The following is a 14,931-nucleotide window of genomic DNA, read 5'->3' as shown; positions in this document are numbered from 1 at the left end:
CCCTTTGTCTTCATTAACAACACAGTATCATCTGCAAACAACAGTACAGCGAGTTTCCAAACACTGCCGTCACTCATTAGGGCCACTCCAACATCTACTACCCTACCTTTTATCTCACTTATAATACCATCCATAGACAGATTGAACAACCATGGAGACATGACACATCCCTGTTTCAACCCAACCTTCAAATAGACAAACTCACTCAGTTCATCATCCACACGCACTGCAGCCTTAGCACCCTCATACATACTCATCACAGCATTCAACAACTTCCCATCTACTCCATATATTCTTAATACTCTCCACAATCCTTGTCTATCCACCCTGTCATATGCTTTCTCCAAATCCATGAAGGCCGCATACAACTTCTTTCCCTTCTTTGGAAACTTTTCTACTAAAGATCTAAGAATGAATATCTGGTCTGCACAACCTCGTGCCTCCCTAAAGCCTCCCTGTTCTTCTCCAACTAATTCCCCTGTTTTTCCCTAACTCTGTCAATAAGTATCATACCGTATACTTTTCCTATTACACTAAGAAGACAAATGCCCCTATGATTACCACACACTTCTCTTTCCCCTTCCCTTTTGCACAAGGGAGTAATTATACCCGACTTCCAATCATCCGGGACTTTACCTTCCTCCCAGGCCAATCTGCACATCATCCGCATCCATTCTACTACTATCTCTCCCCCATGCTTCAGCATTTCACCACACACTCCATCAATTCCTGGGGCGTTCCCCATTTTGACTTTCTTCAGTGCTTCCACAACTTCCATCCTACTGATTCCTTCCTGTGTTCTCACCTCCCTCCGTCTCCCAGCCATTCCCCAGCCACTTATACTCACATTACTTTCATTCTCTTTGTTCAACAGTTCATTAAAGTGTTCTCTCTTTGTGCTCACCTTTTCCCCCATCTCCAGTAGTAATCTACCATTTTTATCTTTCACTCCCCTACTAACTTCATTGCTACCCTGTCTGACTCACTTTACCTCTTTCCAGAACATTTTCTTACAGTCCCTCCACTTTACACTCATATTCCTTCCAAATTCCTCGTCCACTTTCTTCTTACTCTCTCTTACTAATCTTTTCACCTCTCTCTTCCTTTCTACATATAACTCTCTCTTCCGTCTCTCCACTTCTTCCACCCCCCTATTTCTCATCCATTCATTATATGCTTTCTTATGTGCCACAGCCAGTCTCACCTCTTTGTTCCACCGTGCCGTTCAACCCCCCTTCGTCTTCTCTCTGCCCCGCACACTACCTCACATGCTGCACATATTTCTATCTATCTATCTATTGCCAAACGCCATAATCCCGTGAGGGGTGGCCATTTGACTTTGAGTTGTTTGTTTTACAGGGAGGGGTATAAACCCTCCACCAACCAACTTGTTAACACGTAGGGAGCACGTAAGATTTGGTTATATGGTTACCACCCAGCATTGTAAATGGTTTCCTGGCTTACAGGAAACCTTTTGGCATGTCACTCAATGTAAAGCCACCTGTAAAGGAAAGAAAAGCAATAAGAAGTGACAGGAGAGATGGGAGAAGTAGGAAGAGCCTCTGTGAATATCTTGCACACACCTTCTACGTCCCCTGTCTGCTCCAACTCATATTTACCCAATCGTTCCTCCACTTCTCTCTTATATTCTGCCTTTTTCTCATCCTCTTGTGACCTTTTCACTCTTCTTACATATACTTCTTCCTTCCGTCCTTCCCTTCTTCTATTTGTCCATTTTACTTGGACCTTGATTCTGACCACCACCAAGTGGTTGTCAGAAAGTCCACTCCCCCAACCTCGATATGCTCTTGTATCCATTACACATCTTTGCATCCTTTCATCCACACACATAATCAGTTATTGCCTTCATTTCATTCAGTTCACCACCCACCCTTCTCATCACTCGTCATGTATATCTGTGGATCATCTTGTGCCTGAAGAGGGTATGGGCTATCACCAACCCCTCCTGGCACAAATGCCCACTAACGCACTGCCATTCTCATCTGTCTCTGCAGGCACACCCCACTCACCAGCAGCTCCATCCACCTTCACATTCCCTACTTTACCATTCATATCACCGATCAAAAACACTCTCTCATTCCTTTCAAACTTTTCCATGCACACTTCCACATTTGTCCAGAACTCTTCTCTCACTCTGCTTGCACGATCTTGTGTTGGCACATACACGCACACAATCGCCCACATTTGTAGTCCAACTTTGTCTTACCCACACAATCCTTGAACCAACTGATCCATACTTTATTATATTCTCCTTACATCTGTTACTCACACCAATACACACTCCGTCTTTTGCCCTCCCATTCTCACCTACTCCTGCACATATCCCCCATCCATACTCCCATTTTCTCATACTCTCACCTTTTCTTTTAGTTTCAGTTAATTCACATACATCCACTTTCACACCCACAAGCACCCGGACAATCTCTCTCTCTTTCACCTTATAATTCGCACCCCGTACATTCCAGGTCGCCATCTGTATCACGTCCTTTGTACGGTCCTTAGTCGTCATCTTTTGGTTAGTCCTTGTCCGAGGCCTCTTGTTCGTATTTTTAGTTAGTTGTTTTCCAGGGAGGGGCACTAACCCTCCGCCAACCCACATACTGTCACGTAGGGAACACGTGTTGGTTGGGTATCAGGTTACCACCCAATGTTGTAAATGATTTCCTGGTTTACAGGAAATCATTTGGTTTGACTCTCAAAGTACAGCTACCCTAAAATCAGGGTACCACTACACTAAGTGGGTGGATGATGGGCACCCCCACTTACTTAAAAATGGTTTCACACTTTTTTTTTTTTTTTTTTTTAAATAAGTGGGCTGAAAATGACTCGATGAAATATGCATGATTCTGGGAGGCCATTATTCACATGTTGATTAGGTCAGAAGTTTTTGCTTAAATGGTAATTAGGTCTTTCAGGAGGCTTTTTTGGCAATCCTTGGTGGTTAAAATTTTTATTGGGAGTATTAGGGGACAAAACTAGTCAGTTAGGTTAGGTTAGAATGCACTGATGTGTCAAGTCAGTGAGGTTGTAATATAAACAAACTTCTTGGACGTCTTATGGCTGACATTTGTAATTGTCTTCAAATATGTTTCCAGTGAAAAATAAGGGGCTCCTAGAAGCAAAGTTCCCTATTTTACGTGTAAATGTATGTCACATTTTAGCACAAAATTGATTTTGTACAAGGTTCTGCATAACCTATCTCATGTTGTATGAAGACTCTACTGTACACCGTGAAGCAAATCGTAATATAATGGGTCCATAGAAAACGGGGTTTTGTGAGGTAAACTACTCTGTGATAGCATTGCTGCACCTCATCTTCGATGTCATTGTATTTCTTTTGCTATTTTTTGAGTTTTAGGCTATTTTTCCCTTCATTTTCGAGCAACGGACACCCATTCCTCTTTATTAGTCCTTTGATTCGAGGGTCGACTGTACTGGCAACTCTGATCTGGGCTCGACGGCGCTTGTGCCCTGACTACAGTGCGCATCTCAATTAAAATGGATCTAAGCTGATTGGAATGAATGTGACTGGCCCAAAATTGGTCTGAGGAGACCCTGTTGGTGGTGAAGGGTCTGACTGGGCCTAATTGGATCTGAATGGACATAGCTGATTGTGAATTGCCTCTAAACTGACCTGAAATCAATTGACTAGGCCAAAATAGGCATGATGTGCTTGATAGACCTAAAGTGAAATTGGTAGTCCTGAAGGGACCTAGGCCTAGTTGGTCATGGAAGACGTTAATCAGAATTTATATGACTGGATTAGAATGGCTTGAATAGAACTGAGTGAGCCTGAATGGCAGTGGATGAACCTCAGTGGAGCAATATTTATCTCACTGGTGTGAACTGATTATAGGGTATCTTGATTTCATTGACTGGGTGTGAAGATGGGTGATTTTGACCAACTAAAATAAAGTTTCCTGAATTAACCACTGAACCAATTTGTTTCTTAATAGTTAACTAATTAGACTGTTGTTTTTTTGGTGGTTATGGCTTTTCTTTTTCCTGAAAAGTCCCTCTAGCATTCACCTTATAATTCACAGTTAACAAGAAGGCAGATAGTACAACTTGAAATTTTGTTTATATTCTTATATTGTTTTACTGAATTTTTCCTGCTGATTTTCTGCTTTAGTACTTATGAGTGATCCATGTTTCACCAAACCTCAGGAGAAGAAACAATCAACAAGCTTGCCGGGGCCTGGGGAGAAAGTGGTACGGGTTGTAGTGGATGACAACAAACCCAAGCCTACCACAAAGAAGCCCAAACCTATCCAGGCAGATTTAGATGTCTCCAAGGAATTTAACAGGTTGGTTCGACTGTTTACTTTTAATTAATATGTCTGTATTTGTGCGTTGTGTATCTTCATTATAGTACTTCATGCTTCTAATAGATTTTTTTTTTTTTTTTTTTTTTTTTTTTTTTTTACATCGTTGATCCAAGACAGGTACTAAATTTCCATCCTGTTCATTCTGACTGTTAACTAGGTGTTTATGACAGTTACTGCTGCCATGAAGTCCCTTCTCACACATTTTCTGCAATGCAGTTCATGGAACTATACTATTACCAAGTGGATTACACTATCCTCCTTTTTCAGACAACATTTTAAATGTGTTATTCAGCAAAATTGTAAATACTGTATTTCATGTAGTAAATTTCCAGATCCTTCTAGATATCCTTCTCTCTGCGCACTCAAACTTAAGCATGTGACCTTACTTCTAGGTTTCATTACCATAAAGCATTACAATTCCCACACATTCAGGAGCACTAACAAGCACTTCTTTACAAGTCTGGCAGGAAAGTGCAGTCAAGTCTCCTCCAACGTGGGCTTTTTGAATGAGAAATTTTAGTATACATGGTTGTATATTTGTCCATCCATCCATCCATCATCCAATCCTATGTCGCCCCACGAGAAGCATAGGAACCCGGTGCTAGACAAGTTGGTCCTGACAGTTAAGATGAGATGACTTTTTTAATCCCCCAGTGATTGTGGGTTCAGACATTTGCATGCTTCCCTGGCCAGTCCCGGGACCATTTTTTCGGAGTTCTAAAATGAATTTCTTACAGATGTGAACAGAATATTCTGGCACACCTGGCAATCTGTTTTTTAACTTCCTAAACTCATCTTCTGATTTGTGGAAGATAAAATAAAGTTACTGATCACATGCCATGAACATGTACACATTTGGATGAAAACATCTGAGGAAAAGTGACCACCTGAGTGCTTGGGATGGTCAAGTAGGGTGGGGTAAATGTACTTGTGACCTTCATTCCCCTCCTGTAATTGTTCACAGTTTTTTATAGCTCGCTTTAAAATGACATCACCGGCATGTTTACAGTAAAACATTGCTTGACACTGGTGGCCATTGAAGGGTTAAATACTCTAACCCAGTTTTTTTTGTAGTTTTGGCAGGGGGGAAAATTGCCCGGTCAGTCTCACGACTGGGTCTGGTGCCACTTTTGTTAATTCTCATCATTTTTATAAATTTCCATGTGTACAGTTAGTGCTTTTACCAATAGGATTTGCTGAACCAATTTATCACCAATATTTGCATTTTTCTGATACCAAACCAATATCAGTATTTACTGTCGATATCGGGATATTGGATATGGACGGAAGAAACATAGAAATTACATTTATTGAAAATTTCATTCAGTGTTTACCCCCCTGGGGGTAAGGGGTTTTTTCAAGAATACTCCCCCAGTATCTCTGCTTGTCGTAAAAGGCGACTAAAAGGGTTGGCGGAGGGTTAGTGCCCCTCCCGGGAAAACAACTAACTAAAAAGACAAACAAGAAGCCTCGGACAAGGACTGACCAAACGATGACGACCCAGGACCGGACAAAGGACTTGGTAATGGCAACATGGAATGTAAGAGGAGCTAATGATGAGGTGAAAGAGAGAGAGATTGTCCAGGTGCTTGAGGGTGTGAAAGTGGATGTATGTTTAATAACTGAAACAAAATGGAGAGGAGAAACTGTGAGAGAATGGGAGTATGGATGGGGTATATGTGCAGGAGTAGGTGAGAATGAGAGGGCAAAAGAAGGAGTATGTATAGTTGTGAGTAAAAGATGGAAGAAGAGCATAAGACAGTATGGATCAGTTGGGTCAAGGATTGTGTGGGTTAGGTTGAAAGTTGGAATACAAATGTGGGCAATTGTGTGTGTGTATGCACCAACGCAAGATCGTGCTAGCAGAGTGAGAGAAGAGTTCTGGACAAATGTGGAAGTGTGCATGGAAAAGTTTGGAAGGAATGAGAGAGTGTTTTTGATCAGTGATATGAATGGTAAAGTAGGGAATGTGAAGGTGGATACAATAGTTGGTGAGTGGGGTGTGCCTGCTGAGATAGATGAGAATGGGAGTGCGTTAGTGGACATTTGTGCCAGGAGGGAGTTGGTGATAGCCAATACCCTCTTCAGGCATAAAATGATCCACAGGTATACATGGCGAGTGATGAGAAGGGTGGGTGGTGAACTGAATGAAAGGAAGGCAATGATTGATTATGTGTTTGTGGATGAAAGGATGCGAAGATGTGTAATGGATGCAAGAGCTTATAGAGGTTGGGGGAGTGGACTTTCTGACCACTACTTGGTGGTGGCCAGAATTAGGATACAAGTAAGATGGAGAAATAGAAGAAGGGAAAGACGAGAGGAAGGAGTAGTTGCAAGGAGAGTGGAAAGGTTACAAGAGGATTAGAAAAAGGCAGAGTATAAGAGAGAAGTGGAGGAACGATTGGGCAAATATGAATTGGAGCAGATGGGGGATGTGGAAGGTGTGTGCAGGATATTTACAGAAGAAATATGTGCAGCGTGTGATGTGGTGTGTGGGAGGAAGAGAAGACGCAGGGGGGGTGCAAGGAACAGCGTGGTGGACTGAAGAGGTGAGACAGGCTGTGGCACAAAAGAAGAAAGCATACAATGAATGGATGAGAAATAGGGGCGTGGAACAAGTTGAGAGGCGGAAGAGAGAGTTATATGTAGAAAGAAAGAGAGAGGTGAAAAGATTAGTAAGAGAGAGTAAGAAGAGAGTGGATAAGGAATTTGAGTGTAAAGTGGAGGGACTGTAAGAACATGTTCTGGAAAGAGGTGAAGAGAGTAAGACAGGGTGGAAGTGAGGTTAGGAGGGGAGTGAAAGATAAAAATGGTAGATTACTAGTGGAGAAGGGAGAAAAAGTGAGCAGATGGAAAGAACACTTTAAGGAATTGTTGAACATAGAGGATGGAAGTAATGCGAGTATAAGTGGCTGGGAGAAGGAGGGAGGTGAGAAACCATTTTTAAACAACAAAAGATTCACCGAAATGTACATTGGTAAGACCCTTAATAAATTCCTCATGGCTTCAAAGGTCCAAATCATTACTGTTCCGAGAAACATATACTTTCCCATAACATACACCAGACCCCTTAGCTTCACACTGAGGAACAAACTTTAAAAACTTCTAGCTGAACACTTCCCACAAGTATCACTTAGAGTTGTGTTTAAAACCCAAAAAAAATCCAGAGTTTTTTCAAGGTAAAATACACCATTCCCTCACACTTACAAGCATCCGTTGTTTACCTCTTCACGTGTGCCAGCTGTTGGGTGGCATGTATAGGTAAAACGAAAGGACACCTAAAGACATGAATCCATGAACACTTAGGTCATTCAGTTCGAACAGGCCAGTTAATCACCAATCCACCACACTCAGCAATACGGGACCACTCACAACAACATGACCATCCTTTCTCTCATTCCCACTTCACAGTTCTTGGTGGTAGCAACAATGACACAGACCTTCCCATTATGGAAGCTTTGTACCAATATCGTTTTAATCCTTCGATTAGTGACATGGCTTCCTGTGAACTGTTTTGTTTTCCACACTAGGTTTTTTTTTTTTTTTTTTTTTTTTTTTTTTTTTTTTACAATACCGCACTTACTATTTTACAGATACGTTTTGCTTTCTTACTCCTACCTCATTCATTTTAGTTTTTATTACTTATTGATTTACGAACACGGTATTTTAATGGACTTCGTTTTTGTACCGTCATGTTTTTAGTCTTGTGTATAGCTGTATTTTTCATCTGTAGATTTTGCTCTGAAGATGGAATAAGTATTTTCCAAAACGTCAGCAAATAAAGAGCCTAACTTTGCCACGATGTTTGTGTTCTGCCTAGTTATCCTCTTCCTATTATGTCTGCGATTTCCACGCTCCAAGTCTATAGCTGCAGTCCTTTCTCATCGTTTTATATATATATACACGCACACAGTACATCCCCCTAGTACATGGCTATATGGGCAGCAGAGGACCGCGTACTAGGAATTCGCGTACTCTGAATACATAAATTTATGGGAAAAATTACATATGGGTGGCATCCCCCTTCATGGGCAACTCTTGAGACTGCTTTCAGGCCTAAATATTGTACTGTTCTGGGAAACTAAGACATATTACCTAAGATAAAGTAAACCAACAAGATTATGGCTTTACTAAATCAACTAGGATATGGCGTAAGTAAGCCAACAAGAATATGGCTGCTCACCTTAACCCAAGAGGACAACAGGCGAATTGTCTCCAGCATCACTCAGTTTCTGGACAATCTGGCATCAAGTCGAATTGCCATCACAACAATAACAAGACAATTGGCCATCATTAAAGAAGACAGCTATGGATGACGCTAGAATAATTCAAAGACGACTTCAGCGAGGAAGAAACAAGTTAATTAAACCACCAGTGATGGAGAGTGGATACCTGTCTATGAGCCATTTCCTGGGGAGGATCAAGAGGATGATGCAATGTCTGAGGTGTCAGAAATAGACTTTGAAGGGTTTATGAACGAAGTGTGTGCATTAGCCAGTGAAAGTGTTGAAAGTGCTGGTGAGGAGGGTGGTGTGTCGAGTGGTGCAGGAGAGAATTCACCGTCAAGTCAATTCACTGTCAGACAATTCCCTGTCAAAACATGGGCGATTCCCCATCCGGATAATTTGCACCCTGGACAATTCTCCATCATTCTATAAATACAGTATACTTATTGTTAATTAATCAATACTTTAATAACCATCAAAGTCTGTGTTCAATAGCATAGGCTTTGGATATTATTTATTAGTTGCACCTTTAGTCAATATTGACTAAAGGTGAAACTAATAAATAATATCAAAAGCCTATGCTATTGAACATTGACTTTTATGGATCTCCCTAAAATATAGTTATTAAGGGGAGTCAGTTTATTTTTTTGGTTGAAAATGAAATTATGCATCAATTTACATGAAATTTTACTGGATAATAGCTATATTTGGGAAAACTAATCCCTGAGCTTTATTTGTAAATGATTGATTTAATCACTGATATTATTAAAATGATTATATGTTTACTCACTTAGGAGTGGTAGTCAGTGAAAGTTGGGTTAAATATATTAAGATTTTAGTGAATATTTTGTTCTTTTTTCCATGTATCGTCATGAAACTTTCTACACGCTTAAGTAGGTATCATAGCTATTATCCAGTTTAGTTTCATGTAGATTGATGCATAATTTCATTTTCATCCAAAAATCTGAACTGATGTCCCTTAAAGTATTGATTAATTAATAATAAGTATACTAACAGGGAATTGTCTGACGGCGAATTGTCTCAGAACCCTAGCGTTCAACTCCTGCACCACTCGACACATCACCCTCCTCACCACTCTAGTCACCAGCACTTTTGACACTTTCACTAGCTAATGCACTCACTTCCTTCATAAACCCTTCAAAGTCTATTTCTGACACCTCAGACATTGCATCATCCTCTTGATCCTTCCCAGGAAATGGCTCATAGACAAGTATCCACTCTCCATCACTGGTGGTTGGTGTTTCCTGGGATGGCAATGTCGCGCCCTTGGGGTAACCCTGGATTTGGGCCACTCTTCGCCTCGCTTACAATGAGGTTAATTCACGTACTGTTAACAGATGCATTAAAATTTGAAAAAAATAGGTCCTCGTGTACAATGAGGATCGAGTACTCTGAACTCGTGTACTAGGGGGATGTACCGTATGTTTATAGATATATATATACAGTAATCCCTCTAATATCCGGACGCCCAATAACCGAACATCCCCACTAACCGAACCTTATCGTCCTGGGATCAAACATTCCCAAAATGGTCCGAAAATCCAAAAAAATTGGAAAAAAAATCGATTTTTTGCCGTCCGTAATTTGAACTTGCCGCGCGCGCCGCATGAGAGCATTGTTTTGGTTCGTCATTCCTCCGGACGTCCGATAGAGCGCCGCTGCATCACTCCCCACTTCCGCCTGTCTCTCACCGCGACAAGACTCCTCGCTCTTCGCCATGGCTTGGGAAAAGTTAATGTGCAACACTTAAATTTAATGGAACATTATTTGGACTAAAGTGAACACTGTGAAAAGAACGGACTTCTGTGTGTTAGTGACTAAGTTCAGTGCAAGACTTCAGGAAGAGTGTAGTGCAAGTGCTTCAGGAAATCGTTCTTACTGTCAGAGTCCGAGAGGAGGCGGTTATTCATCGAGGTGGCCAGGGACTTGCTGTAAGTAGCCAAAATGTTTCATGTTGTACTATTTTCCATACTATATTTACCAGAATGTTTCATATTGTATTTTTTCCCATACTATACTTACCAGAAAGTGTCATACTGTACTTCTTTCCATACTAAACTTACCTCATGCATGTGCAGTAGGAATGTGTTTTTCAGAGTTCGGTTAGGTTCGGTTAGGTTAGGTTCGGTTAGAGTCCATAAGTACCAGAATGTTTATTAATGTATGAACATACTTCTAAACCCACATTTTATGTGTCTATTGCATTTATTTCAGTCATTTATGTGCCTTATTGGTGTGATTTGGGTGTTAAATAGGTGCTATGCATGTCCGGAGGGAGTTGTATAGGTGTTTCTCTGTGTTAGGGTCCGTAAGTACAAGTCCATAAGCTGGGGCCCAATATCCGGACAAAACCAATATCCGAACCTACCGATGGCTCTATTGATCCGGATATTGGAGTGATTACTGTATATATATATATATATATATATATATATATATATATATATATATATATATATATGTATACACACTCAGCCCCCTGCTATCGCACCTAATTGGTCACAGCAAGAGCGCGTGATAGCTCACTACCCGATAGCTGAACTGAACAATCAATGGGAAAATTTCTAATTGGTTTTTCGGTGGCCCATTTTTCTAACGTTTAACCACTTTATGCCTGTGATTTCTTGCCAATTTCTCCTCGAACATGAAATAAAGCATTATTATATTATTAATAACAGTACTGCATAATGATTAAGTAAACAACATAAAAGGCCATCAAACTTTTATAAGGATTAAGGCTTGGGTGGTTTGATGGGTTCTGAGGCTTAGGAGTGGCTTAATTGCCGCCAGATCTCTTTAGCTGTCTCCATGATTTCTTAGTGTCCACAGCTAAAGGGGGTATCACACAGTACATCGTATCAGGAACGGCCGAGGAAGATTTAAGTGGAACAAAACTTGCACGTTATCACACACGTTCCTCATACTGATGCCAGAGCCTCGTCTCAGTTGTAAACACGTGATTACTTTATCGACATCACGGTTTTCTCGGCATGGGAAATAATAACTCTTTATAAGGGTTTCCAAACGATTGATATTTATTCTAAAATACAGTATTAATAAGTATTCAGTGTTAGGCTAAACTTCAATGCTGTAGTACGATATATTTTTTCGAGTCGAATGGGTTTTGTTCACACTGTTTTGCCCGTCGTATCCTCGGCAGGAATCTGTTCAGATGCATTCCAAATGCCCATGGTATCGTCGGCAATTTTACCACGTTACCGTTCTGATTAACCATCGTATCCTCGGCAAACCTCGTATGAAGTGCTGTGTGAATAAGTTTCGCTTAGCCTGTCTTCAAATTCGACGCGTGATAGCAGTCTTGGGGTGCGTGATAGCATGTATGGTTGTGCATTTGATGTGTGCGCGATAGCAGATAAACGCGATATCTGAACGCGCGATAGCAGATAAACGCGATATCTGAACGCGCGATAGCAGGGGGTTGAGTGTACACCCCCTGTTATCACGCGTTCAGCTATCGCGTGGAAGGCGCTGTGACCAAGAAGCGTTGCTCACATCAACCACAGAATCTTCAATGCCTAGCTTTTCAAGGTAAATAAGATATACAGTACTGTGCTTAACTGAAGATTGTCTTGAAATCTAGAAAAACATAAAATTTTTAGTGTGTGTAATGTGAGCCACCACAGTACACTATACTACATGTGTATGTGGTTGGCATACACTGAAATTCTCATTCATGCTTTATTTCATGGAAAGTGTTTTCAGTATGATGTACTGTATATAAGGAACAGTCCTTGACTGCTAGTGGGTTAAATCCCTTCTCAGGGATTAAAGCATGTGTACTTTTTCCTTCATGCACTAACTTTTGGCTGGGCTGACCTGAATTGGCTAATGACCAAAATGTTTTGTATGTTTAAATATACGGTAAATGTTGTTTCACTTTATGGCTATTGATCCGGTGGCCAAGATTTTACGTATGATACTTTCAACTATAAATGTATTTTATTATTTGGGTAATGACCTAACGCTTATGTACATCATGCATTTCATTCATTACCAAGATTTGGCTTAGATTCAGAAGCTAAAAGGTTGTGTTTACTGTTTGTCTATTGATTGAGTGTTAGGTATTTTAGGGAAGCACTAAAAGTGTGGTATGTGCTTTATGTTTCCTGTGATTTTCCAAGTGGCAAAGACATTACCTACTTATTAGTATTAATGTGTCTTAAAGCTGTAGTACAGTTATCATTTTATAGTTTCTTTAATGTAAAAATCCAAATAAGAAAGCTAAATGAATTGTGATACAGTACTCCCTCAATAATGCAACATAGTAGAGCCAAAGGCATGTCTGGGTAGTGGCAGTATCCGGATAATGAACAATATCCCCCCATACTATACCCAGACCCTACCCATATCCAATCTCCAACCTTTTCCTTGCCTATTTGTACAGTACCACTGCTTAATTTGGCAGTATTTTCCAGTCATTCAGGGATGTTTAGACATCAGAACACATGTAGGAATATCCAAAATAATTTTAATCACCAAGAAAACCATGCAAAAAAACCATTGAAAACCAAAAAACATCCTACTTATTCATTACAGTATGTACAGTATCCCTCCTATTTTGGCATTGTTTTCAGGTCAGTCTGCCATATTTTGACATCAGAACACACATATGAATATTGAAAGTGATGCTAAACATCATGAAAACCATGGGAAAAAAAATACCTGTATGTACAGTACAGTACCCCTCCAAATTTTGGAAGTGTTTTCCAGTTGTTCTGCCATATTGAGACGTGAAAACACACACAGGAATACCCATATTAATGCTGAACATCAAGAAGACATTGCATAAACAACAACAAAAACTGAAGACAGTTGGAAAATTAGTAATCTTTCTGTGAAATGAGCGATAGCTGCTCGTGGGGGGTGGGAATCCACAGCCATTTATGCCACTGGAAATTGGTTATATTGGTGTAAATGATATACTATCATCTTCACTGGTGTTCATACTATAAGATTAGCTAATAAAAACACATAAAACTATCTATCTGTGTATCTATTTGCCAGACGCCTTTATTCCGTAGACAAATCACCTTCATGTTGCCCTGTTGCCCGCCATTTCACTGTCCTGCTCCCAGCTCACACCGCCCTCTCTCATATACCTCTCCACTCCATCCCCCCATCTCATCCTTGGCCTCCACCTCATTCACGTACATTCTTCTTGTCAGTCTTTTGCTCACCATCCTCTCCACATGGTCAAACCACCCCAGTGTGTTTCTCCTAACGCTTCCCATCACATCCACGTACACATCACAATGCTCCTTCACTTCCTCGTTTGTCAGTCTGTCTCTCCGCATGACTCCACATGCTCCTCTTAAATAACTAATTTCCACTGTCCCCACTCTTGACCTGTGTTCCACCAACAAGGTCCAAGCTTCATTACCCTATGTTAGAGTTGTGATCACAATACTGCCATGTAGTGACTTTTTCACTTCCATGCTCACTTCCCTGTTTCTTATCGCTACTTTCAAAGAACCAGCAGCCTTTCTTCCTTGGTGTACCCTTTCCAGCACTTCACCCTTTGAACTTCCTTACTCATAACACTACCCAAGTACTTAAATGTACTCACATTTTCCACGTCATCCTCATGCAACCTAACTGTATATTCAGTGACTTCATTTCTCTCGAAGACCATAACTTTATTCTTCCCTACATTCACCTTTAGATTCCGTTTCTTACACTCCCAAACTCATTCCCCAAGCCTTGCAGCTCCCCATTGTCTTCACATAACAATACAGTATCATCTGCATATGACAGTACAGGGAGTTTCTACACACTGCCCCCTCTCATTACCTTGTATCTCTTTTACAACCCCATCCATATACAGATTGAACAGCAATGGAGAAGTGACACATCCCTGTTTCACTCCAACCTTCAAAGGGAAAAATTCACTCAGTTCACTGTCCACACACATTGCAGCCTTAGCACCCTCATTCATACTCCTCACAGCATTTAACAACTTCCCATTTACTCCAGATATTCTTAATACTTTCCACAATCCTTGTCTATCTACCTATCTATTGCCAGTCGCCTCAATCCCTTTTACGGGGTGGCCACAAACAAATTGCCTCCACGTGACCCTGTCCACCGCCATTTCACTGCCCTGCTCCCAATTCACATCACCCTCTCTCCTATACCTCTCCACTCCATCCCTCCATCTTATCCTTGGCTTCCCCCTCCCTCTCTCCCCCTCCACCTCACTCACATACATTCTTCTCATCAGTCTCTCACTCTCTATCCTCTCCACATGGCCAAACCACCTCAGTGTGTTTCTCCTAACACATCCTATCACATCCACATCCACACCACAACACTCC

General features: G+C 40.9%; 1 protein-coding gene across 1 annotated transcript in view; it reads left to right on the top strand.

Annotated features, from left to right (window-relative positions):
* LOC145414104 (uncharacterized) overlaps positions 1-14,931 on the top strand; it is a 255,196-nt gene that overhangs the window by 16,351 nt on the left and 223,914 nt on the right. The window contains exon 2 of the mRNA XM_080283663.1: positions 4,189-4,328. Within this exon, the coding sequence (XP_080139789.1) occupies positions 4,189-4,328 (140 nt within the window). The remainder of the gene's footprint in view (positions 1-4,188; positions 4,329-14,931) is intronic.

The sequence above is a fragment of the Coenobita brevimanus genome, chromosome 98 (assembly GCF_032717465.1).
Source record: "Coenobita brevimanus isolate Jiangsu-jjx chromosome 98, ASM3271746v2, whole genome shotgun sequence".
Lineage (NCBI taxonomy): Eukaryota > Metazoa > Arthropoda > Malacostraca > Decapoda > Coenobitidae > Coenobita > Coenobita brevimanus.
Note: the sequence above shows the minus strand (reverse complement) of the source record. Positions and strands in the feature narration are given on the sequence as shown.